At 42.9% G+C, this 17,327-nt stretch overlaps 1 protein-coding gene across 5 annotated transcripts in view; it reads left to right on the top strand.

Annotated features, from left to right (window-relative positions):
* The window catches only part of TAF1 (TATA-box binding protein associated factor 1), a 596,267-nt gene that overhangs the window by 390,356 nt on the left and 188,584 nt on the right, over window positions 1-17,327 (top strand). For all 5 annotated transcript variants that reach the window (XM_033945528.1, XM_033945529.1, XM_033945526.1 and 2 more), the window contains 4 exons: window positions 2,062-2,273; window positions 9,671-9,779; window positions 11,222-11,320; window positions 14,679-14,856. In XM_033945528.1, the coding sequence (XP_033801419.1) occupies window positions 2,062-2,273; window positions 9,671-9,779; window positions 11,222-11,320; window positions 14,679-14,856 (598 nt within the window). The remainder of the gene's footprint in view (window positions 1-2,061; window positions 2,274-9,670; window positions 9,780-11,221; window positions 11,321-14,678; window positions 14,857-17,327) is intronic.

Below are 17,327 nucleotides of genomic sequence, written 5' to 3'. Positions count from 1 at the left end.
GTTGGAGAGAGTGCCGGAGGAAGGGTGGGGGGAGGAAGCCTAAAGAAGTTATTGAAATCAGTTGCATCCTTGTTGGTGGTATCGTTTAGGTGGAGATTAATATCCTCAATGATTAGTAATCTATGAAATTTGAGGAAGGCATTTGTAATGGTCTCGAGGACGGGTTCAGAGGATTTGTTCCAGGGGGATGGTGGACGATATGATAGCATGATACCCAGTGGGTGAGGATGGAGTTCGTCGTTGGCAGAGACTAGCATATATTCTAGAGAGGCATGGCTGCCCTTTTTGAGAAGCTGGACATCGAAGAATGATTTGTGGAGGAGTGCCAAGCCACCTCCTTTTCGGTTAATTCTGGGGGAGAAGAGGCCTTGGTAAACGTGAGAACAAAGCTCGTTTTGTGTAAATATGTCGTCTTTTGCAATCCAATTCTGTGATGAATAGGAATCCGGGGTCAAGATCTTCAAGTAGGTCCTTCAAAATTTGGGTTTTGTTGCATGCGGATCTGGCATTGCAGTAAAGTGACGGGACTGGGGGTGAGAGAGTCAGAGGCAAGGTTGGGAAGGATGGCAGGGGGAATGGGCTTTAAGGAGGCATGATTAATTCTTCGTGGTTTTTTTTTTGAAAGGATGATTTCTGGTGCGCAATAGCGTGGGGATTTTGACGCCAGGGCAAATAATACTGACATTTATGGGGTCGGGTAAGTTGGGAGAGGGAGGTTTCAGGCAGAGGTTGATATTGGAGGATGTGCAGAGAAGGAGAAGAAGAACCACGGGTGTGGCTTCATGATGGGGTTGGGGAAGCCATTGGGAGGGATAGGAGGCAGGAATAGAGGAAAGTCTTGGCAATTGGGTAGGACTAGAGCAATTAAAAAGTATCTGGTGGACCTTAGCAATTGAGCAGAGGTTATACAATTAGATAGAATGTAGTGAACCCTAGTGATTGGGCCGAACTTAAACAATTAAATAGGCTTAACAATTGGGCAGAACTAGAACAATTAAATAGAATCTGGAGGACTAGAATCTGGGCAGAACTAGAACAATTAAATGGAATCTGGTGAACCTTAGCAATTGGGCAGAGCTTAAACAATTAAATAGGCTAGGCAATTGGTCAGAACTAGAACAATTAGATAGAATCTGGTGAATCCATAGCAATTGGATAGAGCTTAAAACAATTAAATAAAATCTGGTGAACTTAAGCAATTGGGCAAAACTTAAACAAATTAAACTTAAACAAATTGTGCAGAACTTAAACAAAGTCGAGGCCGAGCCCGAGTGATCCTACAGACCTGCGCTTATGCAGGGTTGTGAAGTTCTCCTTTCCCGGCTGGCTGTGGGGGGGAGGCAGACCGAAACTCGGGCCGGCGAGCAGGGGAACGGTGGCTGCTTTCCCTGCAGCGGCTTGAAAGAAGAAAGTCTCCTCTCCCGGCTGGTTGTGGGGAGGAGGCGGACCGAAACGCGGGCCGGCTAGCAGGGGAACAGTGGCTGCTTTCCCTGCAGCGGCTTGGAGGAATAAAGTCTCCTCTCCCGGCTGGCTGTGAGGAGGAGGCAGACCGAAACTCGGGCCGGCGAGCAGGAGAACGGTGGCTGCTTTCCCTGCAGCGGCTTGAAAGAAGAAAGTCTCCTCTCCCGGCTGGTTGTGGGGAGGAGGCGGAGCGAAACTCGGGCCGGCGAGCAGGGGAACGGTGGCTGCTTTATATATATATATCTATTTGTCTGATAAATAATACAACATTTACAAGGAAAATGAAGCTGGAAGGTAGCTACCAAACTTAAAATTGATTGATGATATGTCAGAAATTTCTTCCGCCTTGACTGTGTCCATCTTGAAACATCAGGAAAAATGGCAATCTTATAATCGTAAAATTCAACATTCTCAGTCCTATAGAAAAGACGAAGTAATGTAAATGCAGAAAGTGAAATTCTATGAAAGTAAAACAGTCTTGAATATTCAGTTCTTGTAGAAATGTCTGTAGTTTCATGGTCCCTTTTGCAGATAAGTTCAAGAAGTAGTCTTTTTTGAGTTTGTCATGGATTTTCATCACTGTTATTTTATTCTCTGCAGCTAAAGTGCGGTGCGTGTGGCGCAATTGGACACATGAGAACTAATAAATTCTGCCCCCTTTATTATCAAACCAATGCTCCACCCTCAAACCCTGTAGCCATGACAGAGGAGCAGGAGGAAGAATTGGAGAAGACTGTCATTCACAATGATAATGAGGAGCTTATCAAAGTGGAGGGTACTAAAATTGTCCTTGGAAAACAACTGATTGAAAGGTGAGAGAAGACAGATCGTCAAATGCACGCAGTTTAATAGTATTTATTTATTCAATTATTGAGCCCAGAACAGGTTACAAAGTACATCCACAATATAATTGAGATAGGACAGAGATGACATAATTTACAATATAGACATGACAGTAAAACATATATACTAAGCAGCATCTGGTGAGAGTAGGTGGCAAAGGTGCGTTGACTCTGATGGCATTTCTAGGAGCCTGTCCTTAAGGCGCTGGGTTTGTGAAGAGGAAGATTGTCACAGCCTTTCTGAAGCTCCAAAGTCCAGATGGGGGGATGGTGTGCTATAGTCTGGGTATGAAATGTGAGTAGGAGTGTTTGTGGGCTGTTTAATTTTTGAGGGAGTTGCCAGGAGGTATGGTCAGTCGTTTTTCTCCTTGGGACCTCAGTGGTCGCTTTGGAGAAAAACGACTGACCATACCTCCTGATTCTAAGGTACCGGGTGATGATCAACTCTAACAACTTGCAAACTATATGGATACTGTTAGTGCTGAATATTGGCGGTAGGTGTAGCTTTTGTGGGTAATTCCACTAAAATGTGCAGCTAGGATCTCTGGTGCTCCAAACAATAATAATAATAATAGTTTATTCTTATATACCGCCATACCCATGCGAGTTCAAGGCGGTTTACATCGAGTTATATTAGGGTCTGCATAGACAGGCAGATTTACAATTATTTGTCAGAATTACAGATTTGTTATTAGAATTACAGAGTAACAGAATTTCAATTATTTATCAGCTTTATTTGAACTAGACAGAGGATGAGGAAAGTGGGGAAAAAAGGGGGAAGGCCTCATGAGGGGGCCGGGTTGGGGAGGGGGGGAGATATTGTCAGGGGGGGGAACAATTCGGGTCTTGTTTGCTGAATAGGTAAGTTTTAAGTGATTTTCTGAACCCGAGGTAAGTGGGGGCCTCTAGTATCATTTGTGCTAGCCATGGGTTCAGCTTGGCTGCTTGGAAGGCGAAAGTTCTGTCAAGGAATCTTTTGAAGTGACAAAGTTTGGGTGAGGGGAAGGCGAACAGCTGAATACGACGGGATTTCTTGTTGGTGCGGTAGAGGTTGAAGTGAGGGTTGATGTAACTTGGTGAGGAACCATTTACAGCCCTGTAACAGAAGCATGCGAATTTGTAAAGGACTCTAGACTCGAAAGGCAGCCAGTGGAGTTGGTGGTAGAATGGGGTGACGTGTTCCCATTTCTTTAGGCCAAAGATGAGGCGCACGGCGGTATTCTGGATTATTTTTAGTCTCCTGGTTGTTTTCTTCGTGGCGTTAAGGTATATGATGTTGCAATAATCTAGAATGCTGAGGATGGAGGATTGTACAAGAAGGCGGAAGGAAGTGTCATTGAAGTATTTTTTTATAGTGCGAAGTTTCCAAAGTGCAGAGAAGCTTTTCCTGATGACGAGGTCGGTGTGATTTTCTAAGGAAAGATTTTTGTCCAGCGTGACTCCCAGGATTTTTAAGGTTGGTTCGAGGGGGAAGGTCATTCCTTTCAGTTGAATTGTAGTTTCTTTGATTTTGTCATTGGGGGTGGCTAGGAAGAATTTAGATTTATCGGGGTTTAGTTTCAGTCTGAATGCTAGCATCCAGAGTTCGATCTGGTTGAGAATGTTTGTAGTGTGGTCGAGTATTTCATGTGAAAAGTTGGTAAGTGGGATGGATATTGTGATGTCGTCTGCATAAATGAAGAATTTGAGCTTGAGGTTATGAAGAAGGTTGCCTAGGGAGGCCAGGTAGATGTTGAATAGGGTGGGGGATAAGGGGGAGCCCTGCGGGACCCCGCAGGTGTTGTCCCAGCTGTAAGAGAAAGAGTTGTTCTTGCATACTTTGTAGGATCTATTTCTTAGGAACCCCTGAAACCAGTTAAGGACCTGGTCTGAGATGCCGATGTGAGCCAGGCATTCAAGGAGAATGGTGTGGTCTACCAGGTCAAAAGCGCTGCTCAGGTCAAGTTGTATGATTAAGGCACTTGAGCCCTGACTGAAGAGCGTGTGGAGGTGGTCGAGAAGGGAAGCTAAGATGGTTTCCGTGCTGTGTTCTGTGCGAAAGCCTGATTGAAAGTCGCTGAGTATGTTAAATTTATCTAGGTATGCAGAGAGTTCCGCCTTTACCAGCCCCTCCGCTATTTTGGTGAATAAGGGGATACTGGCGATCGGTCTATAGTTAGATGGGGAATTGGGTGGTTCATTCGCATTTTTTATAATAGGGGTGATCATAATATGGCCTTGCTCAGACGGGAAGTTTCCTGAGGATAATAGAAAATTAACCCATGTCATCATTTTTGCTTTGAAGTAGGGGGGTGCCGTTTTCATGATATTTGGTGGGCATGTGTCCAATTTGCAATGGGAGTGTGTATATTTGTTGTAGTATGAGTTGAAGGTTTGCCAGTCGATTACTGCGAATTGTTTCCAACAAAGGTCAACTCTGGCTCCTAGGTCTGGGTTTGATAAGTAGATGTCTGGGAGAATGGGGAACAGCTTGAGGGGATTGGGGCTGGGGGGTAGTGTTAATCTTAGTTTTTGAATCTTGGTGTTGAAGAAGTCAGCGAGGGAGTCGGCAGTTAAGGTGGATTCTTCGTGTATGTTTGTGTGGGTCTCTAAGTTATATAGGTCATTGACCAGTTTGAAGAGATTACTGCTGTTGGTTTTTATGTTTCCGATCTTGAGGGAGTAGAAGTTTTTTCTTTTTTCATTTGTGAGGGTTTTGTAATTTTTTACTTTTTGTCTCCAGGCCGATCTGTGTTCTGGGGATCCCGTTTTTTGCCATAATCTTTCAGCTTTCCTAAGGTCTTTCTTGTATAGCAGCAATTCATGGTCGAACCAGCCTTCTTGGTTGGGGGTTCTAATTTTGCGGGTTTTTGGGGGGGCAATCTCGTTTAGTATGTTGGTACTGGTCTGGATCCAGGATGTCATGAGTTGTTCCGTTTCTTCGGTAGGATTGGTGTTAATTTCGAAGTGGGACCAGAATTCCGTTGGGTCAATCTTTCCTCTAGTAGTGTGGGTTTTGATGGATCTTGTTTTGCCGCTTTTCTGGAGTTTGTTTTGGCATCCGATGGAGAAGGTACATAGGCGGTGGTCGGACCAGAGGGAGTCTGACCAGTTTCCTTGTTTCCAATAAAATGTGGGGTTGGATAGTTCCTTGGAGGAGAGAGTCACCAGATCTAACTGATGACCTCCTTGGTGGGTTGTGACAGGGGGATGTTTGTCATATCCTAATTGGGAGAGCAGAGACCAAAGGTCTGCTATTTCTGGTTGGTCCGTTTTTTCAAGGTGTAGGTTGATGTCCCCGCATAGTAGGTTATAGGGGCTTGTTAAAGAGTTGGTTAGGAGGGATTCTGCGAAGTTCTCTTTGATCGTGGTCCATTTTTTTGGAGGTATGTAGAATAAAGTTATGGTTAGTGAGGAGGGCAGAGAATTTGAAGTTAGGGAGATGGTCAAGATTTCCGAGTTGGGCGAAGATATTGTGTTGAGAATGGTACCTTTTAGGTGGTCTCGGAAGATTATTGCAAGTCCTCCTCCTCTTCCCCATGTTCTGGCTAGAGAGAGAATCTTGAATCCCGGTGGTAGACAATCTTTTATGATGATATCTTTGTCTGATAGTAACCAGGTTTCGGTGAGGAGAACGAAGTCAGGGTTAGTTTCAAACAGCCAATCTTTGATCAGGGACGCTTTGTTTCGCATTGATCTAATGTTTAGGTAAGAGCCAAGTAGGGACTGATGTGTGGAATGGTTGATTGGGGCGAGGTGGGAGTAAGCAAGTTTTTTTAGGGTTCTTGGTTTTGTTGGGTGGAGCTTGGTCAGTTTGTGGGGGTGAGGGGGGATTATGGGCGGATGGGTTTGGGGGTGGTCTTGTGTGGTATGGTGGGTGTATGTGGGGTTTTTGGGTTTTACTGATCGGTGTAAAGTGAAGTGGATGGGGATGGGGGAAGCCTTGGTGTTGTCTGCATTACAGAGCCTGGTGGTTAGCAGGTAGAGTAGGAGTAAAGCTACACATTGGTGTGTGTTTAGCCAGGCCATTGTGGAGGGCTCGTCCGGCTATAGTAGAGTTTGGTATTATCTTATATGGTGCAGTGTACTATCGTATAACATGTACCCCGTATAATACAATACAATACAGTGCGGGATACTACCATATAACATATATCCAGTAAAATACAATATAATACAATACAGTTTGCTAAATTAGAATAATCTGATACGATGCGGTACACAACAGTATGCTCCAATACACAACTAATCTGATATAATCCAGTATAGTCTAGAACAATAATCTGAACATACAGTGCAGATTACGGCTTAAAAAGGATTTGTTTGCGGCTGTTGTGGGGTGTTAATGTGCAGGGTGTTGCTCTGCCGTACGTAGGTACCAACTACAGTGTGCAGAGAACTGGCTATAGTGTGTAAAGTGCTGGCGAGTTTTACAGCAGAATAATTAAGTAGCAGCAGTACTTATCCGGTTGGGTTGTCTGTATGTGCAGTGCCAGAGCCTGTAGTGGAGGTCGGAGGTCGTCTCTGTTGTCTGGGCTTCGAGTGTAAGGGTTCCGGAAGCTGCTTTCGGTGAGCACCTATGCTAGTGCCTCGCACAGGTGCTTCGCAAAGGCGCGTGCTAAGGCGCACGCGCCTTTGACGTGCGCCTTCGACGGCACGCCGAACGGCTGCGCGCCGTTGGGGCGGTGTCTTTATTCCCTCTGGCTCCTGCTTGGTTCGGGGTGGGGGGCGGAGCAGTGCTCCCACGCTCCTCACCGGCTGTGCAGGGGTGAAGAAGAGTTGGCCCGCTTCCCTCCGAGCGGCGGCTGAATCAAAAGGCCGCGCTTCGGTGGGGCGGTGTCTTTATTCCCTCTGGCTCCTGCTTGGTTCGGGGTGGGGGGCGGAGCAGTGCTCCCACGCTCCTCACCGGCTGTGCAGGGGTGAAGAAGAGTTGGCCCGCTTCCCTCCGAGCGGCGGCTAAATCAAAAGGCCGCGCTTCGGTGGGGCGGTGTCTTTATTCCCTCTGGCTCCTGCTTGGTTCGGGGTGGGGGGCGGAGCAGTGCTCCCACGCTCCTCACCGGCTGTGCAGGGGTGAAGAAGAGTTGGCCCGCTTCCCTCCGAGCGGCGGCTGAATCAAAAGGCCGCGCTTCGGTGGGGCGGTGTCTTTATTCCCTCTGGCTCCTGCTTGGTTCGGGGTGGGGGGCGGAGCAGTGCTCCCACGCTCCTCACCGGCTGTGCAGGGGTGAAGAAGAGTTGGCCCGCTTCCCTCCGAGTGGCGGCTAAATCAAAAGGCCGCGCTTCGGTGGGGCGGTGTCTTTATTCCCTCTGGCTCCTGCTTGGTTCGGGGTGGGGGGCGGAGCAGTGCTCCCACGCTCCTCACCGGCTGTGCAGGGGTGAAGAAGAGTTGGCCCGCTTCCCTCCGAGCGGCGGCTGAATCAAAAGGCCGCGCTTCGGTGGGGCGGTGTCTTTATTCCCTCTGGCTCCTGCTTGGTTCGGGGTGGGGGGCGGAGCAGTGCTCCCACGCTCCTCACAGGCTGTGCAGGGGTGAAGAAGAGTTGGCCCGCTTCCCTCCGAGCGGCGGCTGAATCAAAAGGCCGCGCTTCGGTGGGGCGGTGTCTTTATTCCCTCTGGCTCCTGCTTGGTTCGGGGATAGCATAGGCAGCAGCAAGGGCAAAAAAAGGTCACAGAGTTGCAGCTAAAGCCTCTTGCTAGGGCAGCAGTTGGGGGTCCACAGCAATTTTAGATGCAGTTGTTATATGCGGGACACACATTCCACACATGTGCAGCTTTCTAAAATACTAGTAGACTGTTCATCTTGTTAACTGCAGCTCCAGATCTGTGCATGCTAAAAGTTAGGCGTCATGAATTACTCATTTTGCTACTATTGAGCTACTTGTAATGCAAAACAAAATTCCTTCTGCTCGAAAAGGCCAAAACTCCCACCATTACAGAACTGAAAATTAAAAACACCAAATACCCAATACAGCCCGAACTCAAACTCCTAGGAGTAACGATAGACAGATGCTGCACAATGCAGTCCCAAATCAATAAAACATCCCAGAAAGCTTTTTTAATTATGAGAAATCTACGTAAAATAAGAAAATTCTTCGACCCAGCACAATTCAGGCTAATTGTCCAATCCCTAGTCTTAAGTCTACTGGACTATTGCAATTCCCTCTATCTACCTTGTCCTGCCAACATGATAAAACAACTTCAGACTATACAAAACACTGCCCTCAGACTGATCTACTCCCTGAGAAAATATGATCATATTACAACTGCCTTCCTAGACTCTCACTGGCTACCTATGCTAGCACGAATTCAATTCAAATTCTACTGTCTATTATTCAAAGTATTAAACGGCTCCGCCCCCCCTATCTAAACAACCGCCTAAACCAGATCCTCACCTCAAGACAAAGAAGAACTCCGAACCCTTTTGCCTTCCCTCCACTCAAGGGCACTCAGCGCAAACAGATGTTTGATAACCTTCTGGCGACGCAAGCAGCAAAACTTAACCACTCCATCTCCAACCTGTTGACGGCAATGGGCGACTTCAAAACTTTTCAAAAAGAAATCAAAACTCTACTTTTCAAAAAATTTATCCAGACATCTTAACCCAACCCTTCCCCCTCCTTCTAGATAAATTCTCCCCCAAAACCTCCACTTAAATAATCTCTTCCTCTCCAAAACACCAACCAAGTATTCAGATTCCTGAAATGTAATGTAATCTTATTAGTACTCTAACTGTAATTTATTTGTTATATCACATAGTAACGTACAGTCAATTTAACATCCAATTTGCAAGTTCTTCCAGAATTAATCCAGCTACCTCTCCTCCCTTGTAACCAAAAAACCCCCCAAAAAACCAAAACTGTTGTAACTTCACTGGAAATGTCCAGTTAGCTCTTTTGTAATCCGCCTTGAACTGCAAGATATAGGCGGAATAGAAGTCCCTAATGTAATGTAATTTGCATAGGATTCTTTGTGGCTGCTACTACGAATAGTAAAGGCCACACAGAATCCTTTTGTGCTTCAGAGGCTGACTGGCTAAACCTCACTGGCATGGTAGGTTTGAGCATTAGGGCCTGAATGTTGGCAAGATAGAAATGATGAGGAAGGGTGATTGTGAAGGAGACCATACTTGGGGTTTGGTTTACATTGGATGGAATAGTGTGGAACTGGGCTGTGATGAGAATAGTGGTAGAAGTTGATTGGAATTGGGAGTATAAAACCAGTACGGTACTAGTAGAATAGGGAAAGAATTTAGAGACTAGAAAAGGACTTGATATAATCTAAATAGTCGTTTAAGCTTTGAATGGGTTTTTACATCTGAAACCTGTCTTATAAAGTATGAGGAATGAGACAATGAAAAGATAAAATTTGTAGCATCTCTGGCTTTGTTTCAAAAGTGCGGATGAAGTTCGTAGGAAATCTCTAGTCCTGAAGTTCCCTAAACAACAGCTTCCTCCCAAGAAGAAACGCCGTGTTGGAACTACAGTCCACTGTGATTACTTGAACGTGAGTGAATGCATTTTCTCGATAGATCCATTGCTGTTGTATTATATTTCCAGTCTGTCTTGTAAATGTACTTTGTGATAGCAATGTCTGCATGCCCATAATGTATCTCCTCGTATATGCAGATACGTACTGATGTATCCACAAAACCCCACAAATAAACATAAATAAATAAATTTGTGCTCAAAAACTCAGTGTTTCATGGACATAACATAAGAGCTGCCACACAGGTCCATCAAGTCAGTTTCCTGGCAAGATCCCAAAGAGTAAAACATATATTTTATGCTGCCTTTTGTAGGAATAATCCATCTTAGTAATAGCTTAAGGACTTCTCTTTTAGGAAGTTATCCAAACCTTTTTAATGTAAACATTTTTTTTTATTGATGACACTTAAGTTCCACAAAAGAACAACAAACAGGACATTCATTGTTGCATACAGCCAAACCTCAACAATAGATCGCCCAATAAGTAATCTCTGGTCATCAAATATCTTGTCACCCCACCCAAAAAGTCTTTTCCCACCTCTTGACTGTGCTGTTTTGTTTCCATTTGCATGTGTGCCCTCCTGATTCGTTTATAAATGAATAAAGAAATAGCTAAGACCCTCTCATTTTCCCTGTGGACTTGAGGAGACATTTTGATTTGAGGAGGCAGAGGGTGTTGAGGTCTCCTGCAGGAGCCATTTTTTAAGAGGAAAATGGGAGAAGAAGGAATGATGACCTATTGCTTGCTTTTTCTTTTTAGTGGAGCCGCTAGTGCCTGATTTTCAGCAATAATCTGCTAAATTCAGCCAGGGAAGCCAGTCTCTTCTAGAGTTAGGTGATTAGATTCAGCTGAATAGTCAACTAAAAGAAACTGGATGAAAGTAGCTTTTACCTTATCTGCTCAATGTTTCCTTTTTTTTAAATACCTTTATTGATTTTTTTATTGAACATAATCAGATGAACAACAACAAATCAAATAGGAAAAATTCTGTAAAATTGAACAATAAGCATGCTGCTGGTATGGTGCACATATGTTTCAAGCATTTTTACAATATTGATCTGCATAAAATTGCAGGATATGTGGAATATAAATTTTTAAAATAAATAAATAAAGGTGCCCAAGTTTTGTAAAAGTGAGAATAAGATTGTTTTTTAATGGCTATAACATCTTCATATTTTCTAATTGCACATTAATAGTTCCACTATTCTGAATAATTAAGTTCTGAGTTATCTTTCCAATGACATATAATTAGGTGAACAGCTAATACTACCATTATATTGAAAAGTTTAGTACCATTATATTGAAAAATTCAGCTGGAATCAGAATATCTGGGTTTGATGATCCTTCAGGAGCCCTTTTTTAATGAACTTTTGTTACTGTATTCATTATCATTGAGATCAGGGCTTTGTGCATTTCTTAGGGTATTTCCTAACATTTTTTCTATTTCACATTGCTTCTAGAGACCGCATAAATCCATCCATCGCCGAAGAACAGACCCAATGGTCACACTCTCCTCCATTTTGGAGTCTATTATTAATGACATGAGAGACCATCCTAATGTAAGGACTCTGCAGTTATTCATTCTTGGAATGTGATTTCATGTTCTTGTTTTGTGTCAGAAGATCCAAAGCAATCCGTCAGTGACACTTGGGAGGCAATTTTCATAGATCTGCAAAGGCTGCCATGGATTTTGTGCTACATTTGAGAGAAACTACCCTTCTATTCTCTCTTTGAAAATTGCCTATATGATCCATGTATCAAATATTTCTATGGACTTGCCCTCACTTTTGCTACAGGCAAAATTCTTATGCAAAGCACTGTCTGTAGATGTTGAACATCAAATTTCTGTGTGCTCTTTAGCTCAGGAATATCTCTAATTGTACTCAATTGTGTTGTGTTCTGATTATGCCACTTTTGGGTGACTAGAACTAGAAAAAAAGGTGCTATGCTATGGAGGATGGACAATGGATGATATTGCATCATTGCACAATTCAGCTAAGGCAGTTAAAGAGGCAAACTCATAGCATTGGGTGCTCCTAGATTTAAGCTATGGGATAAGATGAATAAGGAGACCTGGGAGAGTTTAGATTGCACAGAAAGACTGTTTCAGGTTAGTAGTTCCAATCCTCTTAGGAAAACAGGTTGTGCATTAGAGGAAGGAACATCAGGCTATCCTACTGGAGAAGATTGGGAAATCTATCCAAACAATTGAATGGAAATATTATGATGGATGTAATAATGTGGGCAAGCTGTTAGCTCATAAACAAAGAGCCACCTTAGCACAAAATTTCTGCTATTAGGATGCAGGATGCAATGTTTTATTGCTCTCTTCTTTAGAAATGATGGAATTAGCCAAAGAGGTTGAGCAAGTGATGGAAAATATTCCAATTCCCAAGATGCTGGAGAAGATATTCCTATAACCGAACACTAGCTTATTGATGATAAAAGTTGAGCTTCTTAGGACAAAAGGCTGAGTATTGAATTGATCTTGGTAGTAGTGAAGTTAAAGTTTTTGACCGCCTTCATATGTTCTTATGTTCTTAAGTATTCTATTCTGCAAGTTTGCCTCTTAAGAATGCCAAAGCCAATTTGTAAATGGTGCTGTCAAAGTGGATCAGTGTATTTTCTAAGGAAAAGTGTAACATTTCATCACAGGTTGAGATCCAGGAATCCAAAGGAAGAATAGAAAAGTTGTCTGAGATAGGATAAATTGTGCTTATGGATGTTGAGTGACAAGAATGCTAGTGGTCAACTGAACAAGAGCTCTCTGGAATACAGAGGTTCAAGAAGATTACAAAATGGTCTGACCAGAGAACAGAAGACTTAAAATTACAAATATAGGAAGACAACTGGATTTGGTGAGAACTAAGTCATGAGTGCAATCTACAGAATGTGTGGGAAAGGACATGTGCTGAAATAAATCCAAATCTGCAATATGGAAGAGAGAGATCCTATCAATTGTGCTCAAAGGGTCTTCTGTGCATATGTTGATATCACCAAGAATAAGGAGGTTTGGGTACATGATGAACAAGAGTGAGAAATACAGTATCCAGACAGCAAAGTCAAGTACTGGAAAGCAATATAAAGTAGGTTGAGTACCAACATTGAGTAGTGTGATTTGGAATAAAGAAGCAAATCCATTGAAAGCTTAGATATCGTGAGGGAAATAGCATAGATAAGCACAGAACCTCTCTCTCTTGAGGGAGAATCAGGAGTAAGACCTTCATGAAAATGTAGGTGAAGACCCCTATGAGACCCCAAGAAAATATTTTTAAGAGAGACATTGTGTTATTGAATGCAGGTTTCTGAATAATGAAAGAAACATATCTCTCCCTGTCAGCAGAAACAATATGCTTATGTTAAGAGGTTCATCTTTGCTCTAGTAGCGAGCAAATATCTGCTGACTGTGACATCATTGGATATTTCGGGACTTTCCAAGAAGACAAACCCAAATAAGAAGATGATCCCAGGCAACATTACTACAGGACAAGATGTTCTACTGAAAGTTATCTGAACTTAGTATTAAGAATGCATTGTCAGGGAAATAGAGGAGTCAGATTTGATACTGGGTGATATCATGCTTCAATATGGCTCTGAAATAAGTACGCAGACTTTACAACCAATAGATATGTTAGATGTGTCAACCCAATAGAAAGTGAATACCGTATATACTCGAATATAAACTGAGATTTTTGGCCCAAAAATGGGGGTCCCGGTTTATATTTGAGCCAATATACCCTCTTCCAAAATTATTGTAGGCCGCCACCGCCGTAAGGCTCTGCACCCTACCGCCCTCCCTATCCTAACCTCATACCTCTACCGCCGATCCCCGGTGGAGGTGCAGTGGGCAGGAGTGAACCTTTCCAAGTTTCTGCCCCGCTGTTAACAAGCTTCTGTGAGTGTCTTCAGCCGCGCTGAGAAGCACGAGCAGGCGCACGGTTTGGTGCTGCTGCTCAGTGCTGAGTGGCTTCCTTGGCAAAAATGGTAAGGCAAGCACGCATGATGAAACTTAGCATGGAAGCCATGGAACAGCAAACATAGCATGAGAGCACCAACATAAGACCAGCTAAACAGTCAGCCAGTATCCTTGCTGCTATTCTACTTTACGGAGAGGGTGGTAGATGCCTGGAAATTGCTCCAGAGAGAGGTAGTGGAGAGGAAAATGGTGACAGAGTTCAAAAAAGCGTGGGATGAACATAGAGGATCTAGAATCAGAAAATAATAGTAAATTTTGAAGAACTAAGGCCAGTACTAGGCAGACTTGCATGGTCTGTGTCTATATATGGCTGTTTGGGGGAGGATGGGCTGGGGAGGGCTTCAATGGCTGGGAGGGTGTAGATGGACTGGAGTGAGCTTTGATGGAGACTTCAGTAGTTGGAACCTAAGAACAGTACTGGGCAGAGCTGTAGATCCTTGCCCAGAAATAGCTAAGGAGAAGAAGAAGAAAAAACCCCCACAAAAAAACCCCAACAAATTTTTAGATTGAATCAGGTTGGGCAGACTAGATGGACCATTTGGGTCTTTATCTGCCGTCATCTACTATGTTAATCTATCTTTCACCATGCTATGTCTGAAAGTGTGGCACAGTGATTAGAGCTACAGTCTGAGCACCCTGAGGTTGTGGGTTCAAATCCATTCTGCTCCTTGTGACCCTGGGTGGGTCGCCTGATTCCCCCCATAGCCCAGATACATTAGATAGATTGTGGGCCCACTGGGACAGACAGGGAAAAATGCCTGAGTACCTGAATAAATTCTTGTAAACCGTTCTGAGTTCCCTTGGGAGAACGGTATTGAAAATTGAATGAATAAATTATAAATAAAGATAGTGCTGTAACTGAGCAGTCTAGTGCTTTGGCAAAGGGGGGTCATATTTTTCATGTTGATCTTATGTCTTTAATATGCATGATTCCTTTTCAGACTTACCCATTTCATACTCCAGTTAATGGCAAAGTAGTGAAAGACTATTATAAAATCATCACCCGGCCAATGGACCTTCAAACATTACGTGAAAATGTCCGTAAACGCATGTATCCATCTCGTGAAGAGTTTCGAGAGCAAGTGGAATTAATTGTAAAGAACAGTGCAACGTACAATGGTAAGAATTGCTAGACTGATTAAGTTCTGTTTGGTCTCTTTATTCTTCAACTCGTTTAGGAATTTCACTGCAGAACTGAAAGGTTAAACTTGCATTGTATACTTAAAGGTGATAAACTTAGTTAAAATTTAAATGGATTTTTTGTATTGAATTGGATTAATTTGATATACCACCATTTACATGTGTTAGGCAATGTAAAAAAATAAATAAATAAATAAATAAAAAATATATATATATATATAACAATCTCTAATCAGATCAAGCAAAATATACTGTATATAACACGTGTCAATCTCTAATAGGGAAACATAGAAAAGGTCAGTCAGCGGAGCTACCAGAACTTCCATAAGTTCCTTCATCACCCTCGGATGTACACCATTCGGCCCTATTGCTCTGTTTACCTTATTTTAGCTAGCTTCTCACGAACACAATCCTCTGAAAATCGATCGGGGTCTACCACTACTCCATCCCTATTCATTTTTGTCTTCTGCAGTCCCGCTTCCGGTGCTTCAGCCGTGAACACAGAACAGCCTTTTCCTTATCAGCTTCTACATACAGTTTTTCTCCCCTTCACCTTTGAGTCTCACAATGCCACTTTTGCACTTCTTCCTATCACTAATATATCTAAAAAATGTCTTGTCTCTCCGTTTACCATGTCAGCTATTTTTTTCTTCCATTTGCATCTTTGCTTTCCTGACTACAAGACCAGCCTCTCTTAACTTTTTCAGATATTTTTGCCTGTCTTCCTCTTTCTGTGATCTTTTGTAGTTTATGAAAGCTAACCTCTTGTTCGTTACCTTCTCAACTACTACGTTTGAGAACCAAAGTGGCTTTCTTTTCCTCTTATTTTTACTTACTTGCCTCACAAAAAGGTTTGTCGCCCTTACAATCGCTCCTTTCAGTTTTGTCCACTGCATTTCTACTCCTTCCAAACGTTCCCATCCAGACAATAATTCCTTGACGTAAACCACCATCTGAACAATGTTAGTTTTTTAAAAGTCTAGAACCTTTGCTTTTGAATTTGAAAAAGAATAATCATATTGCTAGATTACCTGAGTAAATTCATGTAAACAGTTCTGAGCTCTCCAGGGAGAACAGTATAGAAAATTGAATGAATGAATAAATAAATTAGCGTCCTGTTTTGCAAATAGCTGACAAGTCTAAGTATTCATATAATATTGCTTTTGAGCACTTTCTGAAAAGAAAAATAGGAAAGATCAGATTGAAAACTGACCTCATACCTCATAAGTTTCAGAGTACTAGACCTGCTTAAGAGAAAACTCTCTTCTTAGTTGATGAAAGTCATGCTTTGCTGCAAGTAAAGTAACTGAAGAGAGGTTTTCAGAGATGAACGCAGCGAACTTGTGGGAGCAGGTCTGACAAGTTTATATACAAATACTCAGGTTGGTTCAAAAATAAAGCCTTGAAAGCAAGGCAAAAAAAATTTAATCGGTTTAGAAATTTGTAGCCAGTGTAGTTGATGCAGTATGGAAGTGTATGGAAGTAATATCATCAATTTTTTAAAATTCCATTGATGAACCTGGCAGCTGTGTTTTGCACAAGCTGCAAATTAATCTTACTAGATCCTGAAAAAAGTTTTACAGTACAGTGTTCTCCCGGTTGTTCGCGGTCAGCGGTTCGTGGTCCTGGTCATTCACGGTATTTTCCGACTGCGAACTGCCAACAAGGAGAGGGCAGCGGGAGAGGCAGGAGAGAGCAGCCGGAGCTCCACGAGTGTAGGAAATTACTCGCGGTATGCTCCGACCGCCTCTTCCTGCACTAAGTCGGGCCTTATCCAATCAGGAGCTGCTTTGACACGCAGCTTCATGGTTTGAAGGATTCCTTAAATCAAGAACCTATAGAGTAAAATCAGACAAACAAAAATCTGAACCTTGGTCAAACCCCTGCGGAGTTCCCCAAGGATCCCCTCTATCCCCGACTCTCTTCAATCTCTATACAGCCTCCCTCAGCTCTCACCTGGACAAACAAGGCATAACCTCCTACAGCTATGCCGATGACATTACCATTTTCATACCCTTCGATCAACCTGAACTCTCCATGACGAACACAATATACCAAACACTAAAATCAATAGCAACCTGGATGAAAGATCACAAACTGAAATTGAACCCAGATAAAACGAAATTCATCCTCCTAGAAAACAACAAAATACCAACCATAACCAACATTGAAATCAACGCAATCAACTACCCCATACAAACCACCCTAAAACTGCTAGGAATAACTATCGACAGATGCTGCACCATGCATCCGCAAATCAATAAAACAATACAAAAGTCATTCTTAGTCATGAGAAACTTAAGAAAAGTTCGGAAATTCTTCGAGAAAACTCAATTCCAGCTCATAGTTCAGTCCTTAATACTAGGCCTACTTGACTACTGTAATATCCTCTACCTCCCATGCCCTACAACCATAACAAAACAACTACAAACTATCCAAAACACAGCACT

The sequence above is a fragment of the Geotrypetes seraphini genome, chromosome 5 (genome assembly GCF_902459505.1).
Source record: "Geotrypetes seraphini chromosome 5, aGeoSer1.1, whole genome shotgun sequence".
In the NCBI taxonomy this organism is placed as follows: Eukaryota; Metazoa; Chordata; class Amphibia; order Gymnophiona; family Dermophiidae; genus Geotrypetes; species Geotrypetes seraphini.
The sequence above is the reverse complement of the archived record's forward strand: the minus strand, read 5'-3'. Positions and strand labels throughout refer to the sequence as shown.